At 32.7% G+C, this 20,537-nt stretch overlaps 1 protein-coding gene across 1 annotated transcript in view; it reads right to left on the bottom strand.

The window, feature by feature from the left end:
* The window catches only part of LOC108904652 (transmembrane and TPR repeat-containing protein CG4050-like), a 168,852-nt gene that overhangs the window by 96,453 nt on the left and 51,862 nt on the right, over window positions 1-20,537 (bottom strand). The window contains exon 4 of the mRNA XM_018707286.1: window positions 9,098-9,197. Coding sequence (XP_018562802.1) covers window positions 9,098-9,197 — 100 coding nt within the window. The remainder of the gene's footprint in view (window positions 1-9,097; window positions 9,198-20,537) is intronic.

Raw genomic sequence — 20,537 nt, 5'->3', positions numbered from 1 at the left:
GAAGTGGTAATTTTAATTTTAAAATAAAAATAATTACAAATTTTTAAAAAAATATTCGAATGCAGATTTTTTTATTGACTTTTTAATAATAATTTTTTTTTGGATTTTGAAAAAATGTTACTTATGTACTTGTGAAAAAAAATTAATGTATAAGCTTTTCAAATTTATAAAATTTATAATTTTTATATAGACCTATGTTTTTTTAACGGAATATTACTTAAAAATTATTTTACATCTTAAATAATGTTTTAGCAACAATGCCGACCATTTTTCAATGATCAGAAACCATAAGAGTCAGAATATAGGGGTTTGCATCCGGGGTTTCTCACTCCTGTATCGACAAATATGTACGTCATTTCTGAAGCATGAAATCCTACTTTTCAGAGGGAAATTAATTTTCCTATAGTACGCACATGTTTTATGAAAAATGTACGGCATGGCAAAAATGTCATTATTTTATGAAATTGAATTAAAATTAGTGAATTTGATGTTGCTTCAAATCACCCCCCATACGTTACTTAGAAATAGAGGGTTGCACCCTGTATTCCTAACCCCTGTATCAGCAAGTACGTACGGCGTCGCTTAAAAATTTATCTATGTATCGATCCGAAACTTGCAGTATAAATGCCGTACTGTAATAAATCACCAAATCGAAGGCCAAAATTTTCGGAAAATCAAAAAATTTCCTGGCTTCCGTATTGCTATTTTTGTACAGCTTTAGGTCGAAGTTCATTTTATTTGTATAACCTATATACTTTGGTGGACAGCTTTAGCCTGTGTACTCAATTGTACGAACAAGAATTGACGGCATAGTTTCTAAAGTTATTTTTGTATGTGGTAGTATTGATTTATAAGTAATTCATGCTGGGTCAAATGACCCCTTGAAAATTTCCGATGGACTTGTAGTCTAAAAGTCTTTTTCGTTTCATTCCAGTTCACTAAAGTGTATTTTTTAAACCGACGAAACAACAGTTATTTAATAGTATATGACAATCGACAGTTAAAATTTACCGATTTCGCAGTTTAGGTAATGTTTAGGTTTATGGTAGGTATGTAAATTACAAGTATAATGTGAATATGTAAAAAATTACAGATTCAAATATAAATTACCTATTTGCTTTTAACAAGCGGTAATTTCAATCATTTAATAGTTACCAAGTCGCGTCAAACGAAACGCTCAACGAGCTCTTACTCTCGCTAGATCGAGTCCTGTCATAATCTCTCGCAAACATTTAGATCGTGAGTAGGCCCATTGCCGTGGGTTTTATCAGCCACTAAAACCCAACGTTAAGTAATTAATATATGTGCAGAGTTTTTAACTACCACGCAAAGCGCTACTATGTCGCTTTATTTACGCCACTCTGACGATAAATTCAGGGCGGCTTGTCCGTGAAAACATGTCGTGTCAACTTCGTAAAAATTAATGAATGTGTGGGTCTAGGAAAAATATATACTCGAGCATGAAACAAAAGACGTGCGGGAGTTTTCATCGTATAGTCGTGGGAAATATGTTGCGAAGATGTCTAGGAAAGGAGCAAAATTAAAGTAAATTGCCTAAATATGGGAATCATAAAAAAGAGTACCAATAATTTAGGCATAGACTTAACAAAAATTATATTGAGTCTTTAGTACTGTTGACTATAATTTGTACAGGAAATAGCACTAACTACAATTTGTGTCACCGACAAATTGTAAGTAAAATGTTGATAACTGTATTCACTTTTTTAACTTTTATTCTAAAGCTAATTAAAATAATTTCAAATGTTTTTCTGAAAATCTCATCAATGAATTTTGGCAATGTCCTTAGATGATACCAAAAATTAAATTATGCAGAGGATATTTAACCTCACAGACAACATTTTTAATTGTGGATATTACAGAAAACAGCAACCAACATGAAATCATACTAGAAAAATCAAGTACTTAACTAATAACACAAACCAAAAAAAAATTAAACTAAAAACCAGGCTCGAAGGTGTTTGACGTATTGAATCCGAATCGGTGTTCTGAGAAAAGATCGGTTTTTCGTTTTCGTTTCAAGTTAACTTGTTATGACATATAAAGGTACTGGTCTTCTCCTGCAAGATCTATTTTCAACCGTTCGAATATCTTCTTTCCTCTCCGAGAAATCGTCTGCTGAAATTAATTAGTTTGCTGGCAATAATCGGAAATTGAATAACATCAGGTGAAGACAAACACCTAAATTCCCACTTTCAGGTTTTCGGTGTCGCTGATTACGAATCTGAAGTCAAAATTACAAAATTGGCGGATCCAATATGATGAAGGAATTAAAAAATATTAGATGGATGAAAAAAATTACCATTTCCCGGGGTGGGAAAGACATATTCGAACAATTCACAATGAATTTTGAAGAAGAAATGTTGTACTTTCAGATGGTACAACAAGTTTTGTAGAGGAAAAATTACCTTGTGATTTGACATAACCACATTTAGGTTAGGATCTCTAAAACCTAATATGATGTAGTAATTCCGAAGTCGGATTCGGATTTAATGAGTTGAACATCTATCAATACACTATCAATACAAAAACACATATATTGATATTATTAAATAACACTAGTTTAGAGGGTTTTTGTCCTTGAATTGAAGTGTTCCTTCTTAATGATTGAGGTGCTTTGAGTTTCAAATAAAATATAAAAAAACAACACGTCACATTTCAAATCTATTTATTATTTTTGATTTACAAGAAATAATGGTACAAAGATATTTAAAAAATAATTTAATATTTTTTAGTATTTGTGTCTCTCTCAATAGATTTGCAATAGTCACCTAACATAGCTCGGTCGCAGTACCCCTAATAATTTTACTCAAAAAAGTCCTTGTGAAAACGTTCGGATTATAAGGTTTCTGCATTTCTTGGAAAAGTCCCTATATGTCATAACAGTAACAAAATTCGTTTTTTTTTTTTCGTGAAATATCTTTCAAAACATTCATTTCAGGTACGATAAATAGTACCTAACTCTTGTGTTTTGAGCAAGGAATCTCCATTGTTGTAGTAGTGAACCTAATAATTCGGCTTTAAATTTAGATTTTTTTAGGTTTAAATCTCTTTCTACATCATTCAACTTAGTCTGAATTATCTTGTATTGTGTGGTTCTTCATTCGAGCTTTTTCGGATTCCGTGTTAGTCATCAAAATTTTACTGGAACAACCAGGAAATTTTGGAACTTGCCACCTGTCTGAACGGTAGATAGGTTTGGTAACTCAAAGAACATTTGCATATCTAATTTTATCCTTGTTCTTGTGATTAAAACCAAATGAGTCAGTAAGGCAGAAGTAACAATTAGTTTCGTGGTTGGGTGGTTCTCTCTATATTATTGGCATGCCAAAATTCAAAGATCTGTTTTCGCCTGTAGCCCAGGAGCTTAGCGTTCTTCTGCATCATTCACAAAATATGGGAGGAGACCACTTTTTATTCTGGTGAGAGACCGGAATTTTGAAATAACAAAAATAGGCTTCTTTGAGTAATTCCGTTATGGAATATCCTTTTTTAGATATGAGTTCACCACAAACGTAACAAAAACAAACTTGTGGGTAGTCGAAAATAGAATGTGTTCATAATTTTAATCTGTGAAGTGATAAAAATAGAAAATATGTATGTTTGCGTAATAAAAAAAAATAAAATTTACTGAAAGGACTTTTTTTTTCTATTGCGTAAACTAGTGCAATCTTTCAATGAAATATCTTATATTCCCGTTGCTCTAACATAAACACGTAAAAATAGCCAATGTAGATAAGATCTTATTATTTCTATCTACACTTTACTTAGGATTGTTTTTCACGTGGCCTTCTCACCATTGGAAAATGGCTCTGCAGAAATTCTTTCTATATGGAATCAGTGCCATCCAGCCTTATTAGAGTGAACAAACCACAGCATGGACCTAATCCCTAAGCAAAACAACCAGCTGAAATCGAAAAAGATCCACTAACGCGACGCGCTCAGGTCCGACAACTCGTATTACCTTTCTGTAGAGCTGCTGAAGGCGAGAATTCCGGCAATGCCTGTGGGGATTTAGACATAAAAGAACTACGGTCCATCTACTTCGCTTAGTAGTGGCGTTTAAAAAATGCGACTAAACGTCTCGATTTATTCATAAGGTCTGGTCCATTTTAAGCATGTTAAAAATCGAGATAGTAATGTGATTTTTTCGAAATGGAAATGCTGTCTGTTATCAATGCTTGTTATATAAGAAAGAGGATGAAAACTTGATTTTATTTTCTCTGTGTAAAGATTGAGAGAAGAAAAAAAAACAGGTATTATCGAAAATTCATATTTCTATTAGCATTTAAGTACTTGACAGGTGTAGTATTCTGAAACTAATTTTAGTGTGCATAAAACAAACGTTTTTACTTTCTACAACTCTCTATATTTTGTAGGAAGGCCAGTGTATCCACGTGCCCCCATTTCTTCATCTCTCTAGCCGCCGATCCCATTCCTTGTTTTATATTCTCCTGCCTCTTCCAATACATATCATTTAACTTCTTCCAACGGCTTACATTCTTCCATACCCAAAATCGATCAATATTTTGTAATTATAGGTGTTATTTGACAATATATACTTACACTTTTGCCCGCAATTTCTGCAACGTCTTCACAAAATGTTTTTTGTATTAAGACAAATATTGACACTTTTCCATACCATTTATAAATATTTAATCCCCTTTAAGGAGAAACGCAATTGATTTCCTATTGGTCATTATCCTTGAAACGATAACAAAAGGCGTACGTGCGTATAAGTTTACCTCTGGAGAAAGTCGACTTTTAGCAGCTAATCAAAAACAGTAGACCAGTCATAAGTAAATTAACTGACGCGATTGGACGTAGCGATTAGATGTTCGATCTAAATGAAGTAGATGATAAAAATCACGACGGACGGTAGAAAATTATCGTAACATTAAAACTAAAGGTATACGTTATGGCAACTTAAAAATTTTCCCACTTCTATTACTTTATTTGAAGCACCCCGTACAAGACGCATCAAAAATCTATGCATACTGAACAACGAAAACTCAAATCCAATACGTCCCACTGAATAGCGATCTGTATTTGCAAGGCGTTAGTGCCTCTAAATGTCTATAAGGTATCTCCTTGAACTGAAATCACCGACAAATCGTGTGAAATCTGCATTCAGAAATAGCCCTTGACAACTATTTCGAGGATTCGTTTATGCAAACTCGATTTTGAGTCTGAGTGAAATACTTTTGAAATATTTATGCTGGAGAGGAATGTCTCGATTTGAAAGACGGAGTCGCAATGCCAAAAATGTATTGTTCAATGTGAACAGGGAAGTGTAAATGTGGCACTTCAATACAAACTACTAATAAAATATAAAGAATTTCCATAATCAAAATGTTTTTCAAAATTTTTTGGACTTTGGGAAATCGATAGACCAATGAACTTTTTTCTTATATTAATCTGCATACCATAAAGTACTTATAAAAAAATCAGCCATATTGCTAGTTACTTGTTTTTGTAGCCTTCACCGACTGGAGTAATATGTCATTTGTCTAGAACGGAACGAAGGTATGAGTTCTTTTCAGAAAATAATCGAACTTTTTGAATTACGCGCTAATGGAAATACATATTCAGTGACATGTAGTTGGCAGCATTGCGTTGCGTTCCGTTCGTGACAACCATGCAAGGTAAAATTTTGCGTGAAATTGGGAAAAAATTCACGGAAACCTCTCAACTTTTGAAACAAGCTTACGGAGATGATGCTCTGGATCGTACGCAATATTACGAATGGTTTTCACGATTTAAAAGTGGTCGTTAGTCAATTGAAGATGATCATCGACCAGGAAGGCCTTCGACTTCAACTGATGACCCACAATCAGAAAGTCAAAGATCTGGTGTGAGCGTGACTGATACAGCATCTCAACTGGGTCATCAAATGCAATTTTGACTAAAAAATAGAATATCTATTAAGTTGCAGCAAAACTTGTTTCTCGTTTGATGAGTGAACAACAGAAAGAAAGTCTTATGGACGTTTGGCGGCAATTCCCAGAACAATCCAATCCAATTTAATGGAATTGTGCATTTTGAATTATAGCCTCAAGGTGAAACAGTGAACCATGTTTACTATCAATCCGTTTTACAATGGTTACGTGAGAAAAAGAGACAATAATAGACAATTCATGGTTCTTGCATCAAGATCATGCGTCCGCACACTCTGTCTATTCTTCAGCTTTATTCCAAAAATCGGATTACTGTCTTCCCTCACCCTCCTCAGTCACCAGACCAGTTTAGTAAATTGAACGGCGAAATACATACTCACCAACTGGTTCCAAGGTAATCTTGACTTCAGACAAAAACAAATAAGAGGCACAGAGAGTCGGATATATAGAGCAAAAACCGAATATAAAACCGTATTACACTTTTTCGATCATACAAGATACAAAAACGCATTTTTCTATTAGTTCGTGAAATAACACCTGAGAATAATACTCTTCAGCAGTTCAGCAAGTGCATACACGTGCAGAAGAATGCTTAGCAGTAGGTGGTGGACATTTCGAACAGTTTTTATAGTTAAAATTCATCCTTACCTATCTTTAAAATTTATTGTATTATTAATTAATATTAAAGTTTGTCTTTCATCTGTTTAAAATTTCTGGGACATCACGATAACTGGAAAAGCAATTGTTTGATCGAAAAAGTATAATAAGGTTTTCTATTCAGTTTTTTCTCTAAATTAACCCCCCCACTCTACATGTCTGCGAATTTTGAAACATCCTGTATATTGTATAAAAATAAAATATAGAGAAGAGTTGCAACATTCAATGGTATTTTAAAAACTTCTTATATACTTTTTTGAGATCCCGAGAAAATTTCTTGAATTCTCTAGACCGAAATGTGAAAAAGGAGAAGGAAGGTCGAATGTTATGTGAATACAGCTGTACAGTAATCTTCAATCGATCAAAAATTTTATATTTACGTTTATCACATCGTTACAAATTGTCTGGCATGAATTTTGTATACTACATAAGAGTTTTAGAGATCAATCCGTTTCGTAAAAATGAATAAAACATGGGCGTTATTGTGTACATGTTTACTTGCAATAAAATATGCATCATTAAAATTCTGTAATCTGTTGCCGTATGGTACTCAAATACAAATGTTTTCTGAAATACACTTGATCTCTCATATACGTATTAAATGACTAAGCTGAAATTGAAATAGTGTTTTCTGAAATACCATCTATACTGTCTGAAATAAATCTAGGAATATTGTAGATATACATTTTAATACAGTTGCTAATTCAGACTCGCTGAGATTGTTCCAAAAATCGCTTCTAAAAAAATTGCGGCAAGCCATAGATCGTCAAATGAATTATAATTGGTACAGTACGAACTGTGATGTCCATGTTATAAATTTTGAAATCGACAGAAAAGACAATATATTTCCACAAATAGTATGTTACTTCTCATCGTCATCAGCGAAAATCTTATCTCAACCAAATATTTCCCCATTAATTTATCATTCCATTTTGCTCTCACGCAAGCTTCGGTCAAATTATGTAAAGTTATTGAATAGTATTTTTCAATATTTCGAAGTTGTAGAGGTAGGTGGTAAGTAATTTAAAGCTGGCACAATTGTTTCTTACTAGAACGGGGCACTAAGACATCGCCCTCGGTACGATTCGCTTCAATCACCTCTGTTAAGGGCATAAAAAGAACCGCACTTGTCTTAGATAGGTAATCTATACAGGGTGATTCAGAACTTCTCCACAAAAAAAATTGGGAAAGAATTTCTTTCCCAAGGTAAGAAATAAATAAAATTTTGTAACACCTATTTTATATCAGCAAAGTCAACTGCTTTTGCCGTTATGGTTATTATTAATTAATAAAATAAATTGACATAGGTACCTCATGTTATAACAACTGTACAAAATTTTGTCCGCAAACGTCTTACCCAGTTTATATGAATTAACACAAATGTTGCCTTGCTTCACCATAAAACAAATGTTATCTTGCTTCACCATAAAGGCCAATTCCCACATAGCAGTGCCGCAGCAGCGCGGCAGCAGCGCTTCATAGCGTCGCTGCGATGCAAAAACTTGGTAGGCATTCCCACTTAGCAGTGCAGCACCAGCGCAGCGGTTAATATTTTAGGAGTAGTGTTCCGACTATCTAATAGAACGAACGTATTTTATTTTCAAAATGTCGAGTTCCTCGTTTAGTGATATCCTAGATATATAATTTATTAATATTGCTTTAATCCTACTTAGAAACGTAGAGTTTTGTCAGTAATTTTATAATACTCTAACAAAATCAAACTACCTGCATTTACTAACTACATATAATTAGTGATTACAAAGTCCAACAGCCACCACGAAACGTCTGGTACCTCTCCCACAGCCAAATAGTGAGCGATATGTATCAAGATTTGCCGAAGACATAGCAGTGTTTGCTGCTTCCTAATGTCCACTTGGCAGCGCGACGAAGGTCAGAGCAGCAAGGAACGCTCTCAAAGGCGTTGAATTTTGACGCGCTGCGCTGCTGCCGCGCTGTGCTGCTTATGTGGGAACTGTTCCATTTAAAAATATGGATATTTTTTGGAGCAGCATTTGCAGCGACGCGCCGCGCTGCTGCGGCGCTGCTATGTGGGAATTGGCCTTAAAACGATATCCATCAACTCCGAGTCGTTATAACATGTAAGCTATTGTTGAGATTAGAAAAACTAATGTAAACACTATCGCAAAAACGTTAATACTAAAACCAGATGATTTATTTCAGTATAAAATAAGCTTTTAAATTACTTTATGTTGTATTTGTATTGATTACTTTAGCTTACTAAATGCATGCGTGTAAATATAATTTTTTATTAGTTTTGACTTTCTGCGTATTAATTATATGCATAATGTTGGTTCATGTTGGACGTTCCTTGCTGTCTTTGTTCTTTTAAGCAGTCAAACTTCTTCATAAGTTGCTTGTGACGTTAGTATATGACCTGTATGTTTAAAAGTGCAATATCCGTATAACAAAAAGTTATACATATATAACTACAAAACTTGAAAAATGTAATTTATGTTGATTTGAAATAAACGCTTTCTTATGAAATAGAAACAATAAAACCTTACCTGTATATTTCTTATTCCTTGACGCTTTGCTGTACAAAATGAATGCTGCTAGAAAAAATACGGACGATAGCGTTTCCGCTCTACCAACAACTCCAGTAACCTGAAAAAAAAAGAAAGAAAGATGTAATGATAAAGGTATTTAAATACAAAGAATTATTTCCACATTTGTCCTTTTTAGGATTTTTGCATACATATATTCCGCTTCCATTTGCATAACATGCAAAACATTCGAATTGTTTAAAGCCAGGAAGCAGTAGGAGACATCTGGTGTAGAAGGGGAGAAGAGGGTTGCGAAGGAATTTAGAGTAAAATTTAAGTAAATAAGAGCATTTTTTATAGAATTAAGGTTGTTATATGGATTAAAAACGGTCAAGAATATCTTACGTCGTTTTTACAAAATATCTTCTAGAAATCGCTTAGGCCTTTTTGAAGCAAATACTTTCCCAGATGCCGGATCATCAAATCTGTCATAGAATCAACAAGGATTAAAAAAATATATTGACAGTAAATTAATTTACTTTGCATACTTGGTGCTATAGTTAAAATACAAACATTAAAAACATACAAGATAATACAACACAAATGTAAGTATTAAAATTCCAAATGTTGCTGATTATTAAAATACAGTTTTTTATCTAATATTAGTCAAATATATTGAAATACATAAGGAATTTCAAATGATTTTTATTTAGAATTTAAAAATAATTAGAATTATTTATTTTAACATTTGGAAAATTAAAATAAAACAGATATTGTTATTAGATATAGAAATATTGTAAACAAAAGAATAATAAATTATATAAAATTTAGATAATAAGGTAAAACGTGTGTGAATACAGGAAAGTTATACAAAATTTAAAAAGATGTGAATAACAAGACATGTAGTTAATCAGATGAGAAAGAATCAAACTGGGATACTATATAAAAATTTTATATGGCAACGGATTTGGATTGAAAAAAAGGGAGGGGTGTGCTGAGATGTCATAATAATATGACATAAGAAAAATTAAGATAATTGGAAGGAAAGAATACAAATTAATTAGCGAGAATCGATATATTCTCAACCAAAATACTGTTCCAAATAGGAAATAAAAATAAATAGAACATTAGAATATAATCAAGATTTGGCAGTTTTGAGATAAGAGAAAAGGAAAACAATGAGACACGGACTAGAATTCAAGTAAAGGAATTATCCAGAATATAGAAACACTATAAGACCAGTGGGATATAATGTTTGTATAACATAAAGTACTGAATTCGTAAGAGAATAAACATTTGATTAATACGTCAAATTAGAACAATAATAAAAGTCAAATAAACCTTAGTGGTAGTGGACGTCACTTCTAGTTATATATAAAAATTTTGTTTTCACATTTAAAATAGATAAAATATAGAACATAAAGAATTAACAAAATTTGGTAATTATTTCTAAATTTTTTTAAATCATATTGCTCACACTGTTTTCATTTGAGAAATAAACCAAATTTTGGTTAATATAGTATAGTTAGTACTTAAATAATTTAATTTTCCAGGCAATTTAAATAATAATTGATTTGATGTATTACATATAAAAGTAATATATTGTTTAGATTTGTTAAAAACACTTTGAAATTTTATTTTTATCAAAATTTGAACCGCCCTTGAGATATTTGATTTCATGTTCTATATAAAAAAAAATATATATTTTTATTATTAATTTAAATAGTATCAAATTTAAAGAATTAGAATCAGGGTCATTTGAAATTTACATTTAGTAAAAAAAAATATTATTTAATAATTAATAACATATTATTATTGTTATTGTTGAGAGGATATTAAAATTAATTGATTAATTGATAAAATCATATAAAATTAATTTAAATTTATAAAACATATATTATTATAAATATTATAATATATTAGCTGATAATCATTACGAAAATTAAACTAAGGTGAACATTTTAGTAAGTTAGTTCTTGGTGTTAATAAGTAAGAAGTGTTAATATGTCTAGTTGTAAATGTAATGATAGAAAACACAATTTGAGTCAAAAGAGAAGGTCGATTAGCACTATTAACAGTTTTAATAGAAACATTACCGAATGCATGTCTCATTATCCTCATGATATACAACAACAGCTGGATACAAACTATCCATTTGTGGGAAACAAATATTAAAGAGATTTCATTATATACTTTCCAAATTATTTATATGGGTCTGATAAGCGTTCATGTGTAGGTTAAAATTTAATATGGTATCAAATATTTTGCGCAAGTCTTGAAGCTCATTGAGTTTCTTAAATTGTTCATTAGTACGTTACATTTTCGTACGTTTTGCTCTAAAATGTTTTTGAGGCTCTAGCTCGGTATCTTATTCAAATTTTCTTCTAGTTTTAAAGAATCTTGCACATATTATTTTAAGCTATCGGCATAAAAAGGCAATTGGCATCAGTTATTTCGACAGTATCATATCTGAAAATAACAAATAGTATAAGGGCTCTAGTGTGGAGCCTTGAGGTACTACAGATATAGCAATATACTCTTTCGGATTTAAAACCACGAGATTCAACATATTAATTTGTAGAATATAAATATGAATCAAAAAAACAAATAAGATTGCTTGCTTAAGTTTATGTAAAAGTTATAAAAGTAATAGCAATAAAGAAAAGAAAGCTTGGAAGCTGGAGCTGTTTATATTACTGTGTTTTAGTGCATCGTATGGAGACACTGCTGTCTGCCGTTTCAGTCCTTAATTTCCATATTTCAGGTAGCTGCGTTTTCGTCTTCCTAGAAACTTTTCAAGATTATTGCTTCTCTGTAAAATCTTGGCCAAAATCTTCTCTCTCCTACTAGGATTCTGATACTATTTAGGTTCATTAAGTGACTTGACACCTCGCGAAAAACTGTTTCTATCTTCTTTAAAGTGGTATCAATGAATGTTCCTTTTAAAATATGGCCTATTTAGTAGATAAATTCGTTTATCTCTATATTCGGGTAAATAGATTGTGGCCAGATTGTTTGATTGTTCAATCAATGAGAGTAGACGAATATGTAGAAGGTTTTATAAACCATTTCAATTTCAATTGATTGTAACACTTCTCAGTTCTGGACGAAGATATATAAAAATTTTTAAGAAACATATCTTTATGTCAAACATTATTCAATTGCGTTGAACAAATTGGCATACAGTTCTTCAAACTTGTTAACATTGTTAAATATATCTGCCCTCTAAATTGAAAAAACATACAGGACTATAGTATTCTTAGATAATTGATTTAGAGAGCTATAAAAGAAAATTGTATGCTCCACAGATAAGTAAGCAAAACTGTTCTGATAAGTAAACGAGTCTCATAAATTTCCAAGTACTATAATTTAAAGCTCATTATTACGCTTTTCCTTGGGCGCACTCACGTAATACGTTTCACTTGATAAAAAAACATTAAAATGTCCTCGCATGTTGATTTATTAGGCTATTACAGAGAATCAATTTCACAGTAACTACATTGCATTCTTTGCATTATAATAAAGAGAATGAGAGATAATACATTTTGAAGATCGAATTAATATAATGAGCCAAAATAAATCATAAGTTAGGTTGATCCTAATGTGAATAAATGTTTGTAGATTTTAGTTTGATAAACCAGCAAGATCGATAGTGCAGTTTAACGAACTTTTAAATACATTTTACCCTAACATATCGAAAGATGAAGACAATGACTATAGATATTTCGATATATTTAACATGTACTTTATATATTTTTCATTAAATCCCAAAAAAATTAGACCTAGCTTCAATTTTCTTTTTTACATAGCAGAAGTAAAGTTTATATTATTTACATGATGAAATAAAGGCGTTGCGGAATATTAAGACGAGAAACTACAAATATAGCGGTTTTCCGACCTACACTGCTTACATTCTCTGAGAACATATATATTTGACAGCACTTCAATCTCTTTTTGAACTGTAGAGATGTTTAGACGAAATAAAAGAATATATTAAGAATACATTCAACGTTCTCATTCCACACCAACAAATTATTTATGCTGCACAGTTACAAAGTTAAATAAGATAATATGCACACTACACTGTAAAAAAATGGTGTGAGTGAAAGCAATAAAGATACGGACTGAATCCTCTGAGTGAAATTATTGAGTACATTTTCACTCATTATTGAGCATTTTAATAACTTTACTCATTTGTGATATTTGAACTAAAACTGAGTACTTTCACTCAAATATAGGTACCCGTAAAATAAAATGTCCTGATAAACTCGTATTTAGTACCCTTGTACCTAAATCGGAGTAAATGTCTTCGTTATTGAGTGACCCCATCCCATTCTATGCTTGTCGTGCGATGTCTTTGTCTATACCCATCGTCCCCATTAGGTCATCTCGTGGCGTGGAGTATGGCGTGTAGTACTAAACAAGTATCCGTTTATCTGGTTATTTTGATGACAATTGTGTTTAAATGCAGTGGTATGTGTTCGTTTATTTAATGTTCATGATTAAATATAGTATTTTTTTTAAATAACCCTTAATATGGGCGTTTCTTGTGCTCCTTTTGTTTCACTTATCACAAGGCACCCTTGTTTCACGGACAATATTTCTTGTCCAGGTGAATAATTGCAGATGGAATTAAAGGCAATTGTCGATTTCGAATGAAAAGATTGGTCCTTGGCATTACAAATCTTTGGTTCATTCTTTTAACCCAATTCCAATCTCCGCATGTCACTAATGTCAACCTTCTTTATATCTTTCTCTCTAATGTGCAATGATCCTCTCCACGTCTTGCCTTATTCTTTGCAATCCCAATAAAATTTGTGCCGGACATCGAGGTCGACTGCCTGTCGACAAAAACTTCGTCTATTGGTTTTTCGTTGCATAGGTTTCACATATATTAAACATATAATTACTTTTAACTTTATATATTTTAAGAGTTTGTTTTTGATAGATCTCAAAAAAGAAAAAGAAGTTATAAATAAAATAAAAAATATAAAAGCCAAATAATGTTCAAGAATCAGAGCATCAAACGTTACAAAATTATTAAAAATGTAAAAATGAATAGAGAAGTTTTAAAGCTGCGAGCATTGGAGACAAAATATACAGGGTGACCCATTTTGAAAATTTTACGTTTATGTGAGTACTTAGAGCTTTTCTTTAGAATGATCTTTAAAGGTTATTTCAAGGACAAAGTATTTTTAATAACGCAGCTGATTATCTCGTCAGGGGAAGCAAAAATCCGAAAATAACCCTTACAAAAGTTGGGTTCGGAGAGACACATCGGAGAGTGTCCTTCAATTAGACCTTGACGAAGAAGATGAGCCTTAACCTATCTAAACTGTTTTTATATTTGTGGTCAAAAATAGAGGATCCTATTAAAAAATTAGATTTGACATCTAAGTAGCCTTGAAGGTCAAAGTCAAGGTCAAATTGAACATCACCTTCCGATAACCCTCTCCGAATCCAACGACTTTCGTCAAAGAGTATTTTCGGATTGGTGACTTCCCAAAATACAACCAACAACTGTTGGGGTAAATCCGAGGGATAGGAGGCAAATGAAAAAATTGTACTTAAAAGTTTGCTGTAGGAGGTTATGGTTAAACGAAAAAAACGCAAAAAAATTAGTTGGATGTCCTAGTTCTTAATGGGTCACCCTGTATATATTTTAAATCTCCACCTATGACTGTGGGGACACTCTCGCACAGGGTGAGATGGCCAATCAAGAAATTAGAAAGGAATCTATATTCTATACTTAATAATATTATAAAGAGGAAAGATTTGTATTTTTGTATGCATGTATGTTTGTTACGAATAAACTCAAAAACTACTGGACGGATTTCGATAATTCTTTCACCATTAGAATGCTACATTATCCCTGAGTAACATAGGCTATATTTCTTATATCCTAAAATGTTTAAAATAAATGTCCACCCGTGCGAAGCCGGGACGGGCCGCTAGTACTTTATAAAAACATTTAAACAAAATGATGAAGAAAATTTAAACACCAAAGAATATAGATAATAATATAACAGAAGAGATAAATGGTGTTTCATTAAGAATGAAAATAAAGAACAGAAAACTGGAAACTTTAAAAATATAAAACGCTAATAGATGATAAAAAATTGATAGGCGATACGCTGAATGAAAAAAAAAGGAAATTGAGGCATCAGACCAAGAATGAAGGAAAGCAGAAGCGAAGTTAAAGATATGAAATGACGAAAATTTAGAATACTTAGAGGAATGTGACTTATTTATCTTCAACACCAGACCACTACAGATAACTTTAATAGTGGAAAAATTACTTTGAATTATCTTCCTAATTAATGCAACATTTTTAGTTTTCCCTGCGGCGACTGGAAATTACAGAAATAATAATTAATCTACAAAGTGGAAAGTAAGCAAATTAATTCCATTTCAAAAGTAAGAGACGAGCCATTGTGTTTCCGAATGGAAATAAGAATGTTGTGGTATTATCTCTGAATAAAAATCGGAACTACAATTATTCACCAGACCACGGTAAAAATCGCAGAGAGGAAAAGATACGTTGTGATAAATGTAACAAGAAGAACCGTTCTTACGGGGCAATTTATATTACCAGAGATAAAGCGGTGTCTTAGAAATTTTTATTAAAGACCCTATCGGTTTCCTTTTGGGAGGTGCGGTAAGAGATGTACCTGAATAACAATCGATTGGAGCTACATAACGTAACACGTTTTGTAAGCTACGCTGTCAGATAAGCCAAAGTAAGGACTGTATCTTGAATACAAATTTTGACGTTTGTATACCCTCGGCATCAGGAGTATTGCAATCGACGCCCTGAGATATTTTGCATTTATTGTTATTATTAATTTCATTTATTTGTCATGAATCACACGATGTGCTTTAACTGTACTGCCAAACTTCTACTCGTAAATGCAAAAATGTTGACGCCATTGGATAGAGCGACAAAAGTGTCACTGAGAATATGCAATTTATTTTAAAATTCGTTTCAAATAAAGCCAGAAAAAATATAAAACGATTTTGCAAAATTTCGGGTTTTTCTGGATATCTCCGGAACTATCCGGAATTTTAAAACTTTCTAAACGACATATTGTTAGGTATAACAAGCACAACTTTTTTCTAATTTGAGCCACCCCGTATCTCTTACCGTTTCCTAGATCCTAATGCTATCCCATCCTTATCTTGGACACACTGTATACACTAAGCAACACGAATTCTAACTATAACTTACCATAAATAGGTATTAATAAAATGTTATTTTCCTACAAAATGTAACTTATGACTTAGAAGCCATAATTTCTTAAAAGTTCTGAAGCTTTGCAAACTCTAAAGGATGATACAAAAAAATATATACTATGTTATTTGCCTATAGAAAACGATAGATGTACCTATATATAAAAAAAATAACACGAAAAAGTGTGTTACCTTGTATTTCGTATAATTTGACAAGATTTCGAGATTTCAAACTGACTTGAGTAGTCACTAATTCGAAAAACATTCATACATAATCCTGTATCTTCAAAACCCTGTAACTCCATAACCCTGTAATCTCATAACCCGGATATGCAAGAGTATAGAGCCATGAAACTCTGTAGAACATATATTTTTGCTTTCGACAAAGTTGGTAACACTGTATTCAAGGCCAAAATGTTAGAAGCAGAACGCGCGCTCATTTGTCTCAATAAGTTGAAAACTGTTGTTGTAGTGGCGTGTTGAAATAAGTCCCGCTACTCCGAATTCCGCCAGCTGTAAGGTGAGGTATGTAATCTGGTTTCTTATTGCAAAGGGAAAGACGCCATTTCAGATTTTTAAGGAAATCAAAACTTTTTATGGGAAGGGCGTTATGAATCTTGCTAATACATATGTATAAGTGGTGTCGTGAGTATAAAGCTGGCAGAATGAATGTTCATGATGAAGAAAGGAGTGGGCGTTCCTCAATTGTTACTGAGATGATGAAGAAAATCGACGAAATGCTTCGTGGCGACCATGGATGAGATGAACACGGTGTTTTCACAAATATCCAAATCCCCTCTGCATGAAATCATTACCGAAACACTTGGTTATCGAAAATTATGTGTGAGGTGGGTACCAAAACAACTCACGCATCAACGCAAAGTCAACAGAATCGCATCTTCACGGGAATTTCTCGAGTGCTTCGAACTAGAAGGTGAACAATTTCTTGAGTGTATTGTGACCACGAAACTCTGTGGAAACATGGATCTCATAAATGACTGAGAGTTCCATAAAACCATAACCCTGAGTGTGACACTATGTATAACAACGAAACTCTGAGGAATTGAGTTCTGCTATAAATCCGTAATTCGTTAAACTGGGACATGCAAACTGCTGTAGACTGATGATCTGAGCTGAGGCATATGTTAAAAGTCACCAAAGCATTTTTCTCTTTGTATTTACACTAAAAAGACATAAAACACTTCCTTGAGTATACAATCAGTGACCATGAGTTTTTGCGATCAAAAACCTTCAAATAACACGTTGCAGGGTTATGTGATTATAGGGTTATGAGATTATAGTGAATGGAATCAAGAAAACTTTTGTTTTTCCAATGTCTGAACAATTTTAGATTCGGATTTAGAGGATTCAAATATTATTAAATGAATTGATCTGGTCCAATGTCCAGACCACTTTTTTGTGCTGCTTTATATTTATACGTGTACAAATATTGAGCTTTTTATTTTGAGCTTTTTTCGTAGAAAAAGTTTATAATGACAGGTACCACATATTGCTAAATTTGAAACTTAAAAGATTCTGGATCAGTTCGAACAATGCTTTTGAAACTTAGCGAATGTAGACTATTATCGCAAATGTTACCTTTTGCTGAATAACCAGAATACCAGCCACTATGAAAAAGAGAATATTATTTACATCTTCTCAGTGCAAAGTAGCTTCCAAATCCCATTAGGTTAACAAATCTGAAATTACGCTCACAAAAATAAGAGATACGTCTGTAATAACTCTCAGATATTACCGAGCGACCTAGGCAGTCGAGAAGAAATCAAATTACTTTTTGCTGAAAAACTACGGAGAACATGCTCTTTAAAATAGCATCAGAATCCTCTTTACGCTCCGCTTGTTATTAAATTGTACTAAACAAAAGCAGCACTGAGGGAGAATCATGAAAAAGGTGTCTATATCTGTGGCAATACAAAATGAGGAATAAGATAAAAGTTTCGAGCGAAAATATACGACTAAAATGGCAACGCGGATTAAAATCTTTCTATAGAAATGCCTAGATATTTACCATATTTACCAACGTGGACATTTAATTTCTAATAGGGAATAGTTGACAAAAGAAGCCGTTTGTCGAAAATTTAGCTTAGTTTGAAATAGCAGAAAAATTATTACTTAAAATACAAGTGTAGAGACTCATCCTTTTTTACTTGGCTAAAAAAGTCGGTTTTCCAAACATTTTCTCTTTACTCGTAAATGTTCCATGAATATTCGTTGAATTATATCGACTTTTTTGTAAATATCACCTTAACAGTAATGTTATTCAAGTGACATGACTAAACCGAGGCACTATTATTAAAAATTTTAAGCAATCGTTAGCAAGCTATCACGATGACTGCTAGAGAAACAGTATTTTAAAAATAAAATTTAGTAGCCACGACAACAATATGATTTGGCGTACAAATGATTCAACGATTGGTGTGGTCAAAAATGGAAAGAATTTTATGGAAAATGTGTTATTAATTACTTATTAATACAAATGATGAAGGTAATCTTTAAGAAATAATTCCTTTGAGTGGAGTGAGTATGAAGTGGAATGGAACAGTTGATATTTTCTTACTCTAAGCTGTAATAATTCTTGACACTGCCGATTAGGGTACAAGCAACAATACATGATCGAGTGTTTGTGATACCCTAATGGAAACGTTTAGTGCAGTTGACCTTTTGGAAAATACTAAGCAAAACTGCAGATAAAATGCTGCAGCTACATAATGAATATACGGAAATGGGACGTCCATTTCGTCATACCATAAGACATGCAAAACTCCTTACACTTGAAAGAGTAAAGAACATGATAAAGGTCGAGGTAGGTCTTTACTTATTAAGTATGAGGTACGGTAGATCATCAGATTTGGTACACATTGTGGGAATAATACACTCAACCTCAAAAGTCTTGGACCCCCTGTATATAAACTGATTCATTAAAACCGACTTGTTTTTTATACTGTGGTAAAAAGGTACATGTATTTAGGGAACAAAAAAGGCAATAAAAAATTGCGGACTATGAACCCTTACTTCATTATCAATGTTTTTACAAATCTGGTCAGTTTGGCAGCCTATTCAGGCAAGAGTTTCTTTAAATATTTGTGCATATAATGTCAGCACGTGAAATTTCTGCGTTTAATAGAGCAAAAATTATTGCTTTTACATGATGTATTCTAATCATCAGATCTCGGAAATTATGGGCATTCCTAGATCATCTGTTGTGCGAATAGTAGACCGATATCAAAAATTTGATACAGTGGAAAACATACCACGTAGGGAACGTCCTCGAGTGTCTAATGAAGGGAGGCGAAGTTGCTCTCTATGAAGGGGGTAGCGTAAAGTTTTGGGATGGAATAATGTTCAACCGCCGTACTCCAGTAATTCACATACCACAGAATATGACCAGTCAAATTTATATCGAACAAGTTATTACGCCCATTATCTCTCTTCTACGTAACGAATTAGGTGAAAATTTTGTGTTCATGGACGACAACGCTTGGCCACACGGCGCACGAAGAGTTCAAGAGACACTTGAAGCAGGACATATCAGTAGATTGGATTGGCCAACCAACTCACCTGATATGAATCCTACTGAAAACATGTGGGATTTCATTGCTAGAGCCATTCACAACTGTATCCCTTATCTGGGACTGCAGATGAGATGGTCGTAGCGTAGGTAGAGGAATGGATCAATATTCCACAAGAGACCACAACCGCTTAATTGTTCCATCACAAAAACGTATCAATAGGAGAGGAGGAGGTCATACCGAGTATTAATTAGTATACAACTTGTTTTGTTACTTTTTTGATTTAATAAACAAATTCACACATTTGTTGATTGTCCATTTTCTAAGTAGGTACTTAGTTTGTCGAAAATTACTTTACTACTACTAGCAATATACTTTTATAAATATATTTTGTTTTTCTAACAAAAAAATTTCTTTAACAAGACTGAGGGCAAACTTTTTTCCACTACCCATTACTTTTGCAACCTGCTAGTATATTAAATTAGGATTCACCTCAAGACATTCCTGAAACAATTTTATTTTGATAAAACTACGTATCTTTACCTTCAATAAAAATTGTATTTTACACGTTAAGTACCAGTGATCTACTGATAATCTCTATGTTCTGGTTATACTAATTTTTAATTTCCCTCTTTTTTAATTACTAGATGTATACAGTGTGGACCATTTTGGTGGTGCATATATTGATGTATCTTGGAAAC

This window comes from Anoplophora glabripennis, unplaced genomic scaffold (genome assembly GCF_000390285.2).
Source record: "Anoplophora glabripennis isolate ALB-LARVAE unplaced genomic scaffold, Agla_2.0 scaffold102, whole genome shotgun sequence".
Taxonomy (NCBI): Eukaryota; Metazoa; Arthropoda; class Insecta; order Coleoptera; family Cerambycidae; genus Anoplophora; species Anoplophora glabripennis.
Note: the sequence above shows the minus strand (reverse complement) of the source record. Positions and strands in the feature narration are given on the sequence as shown.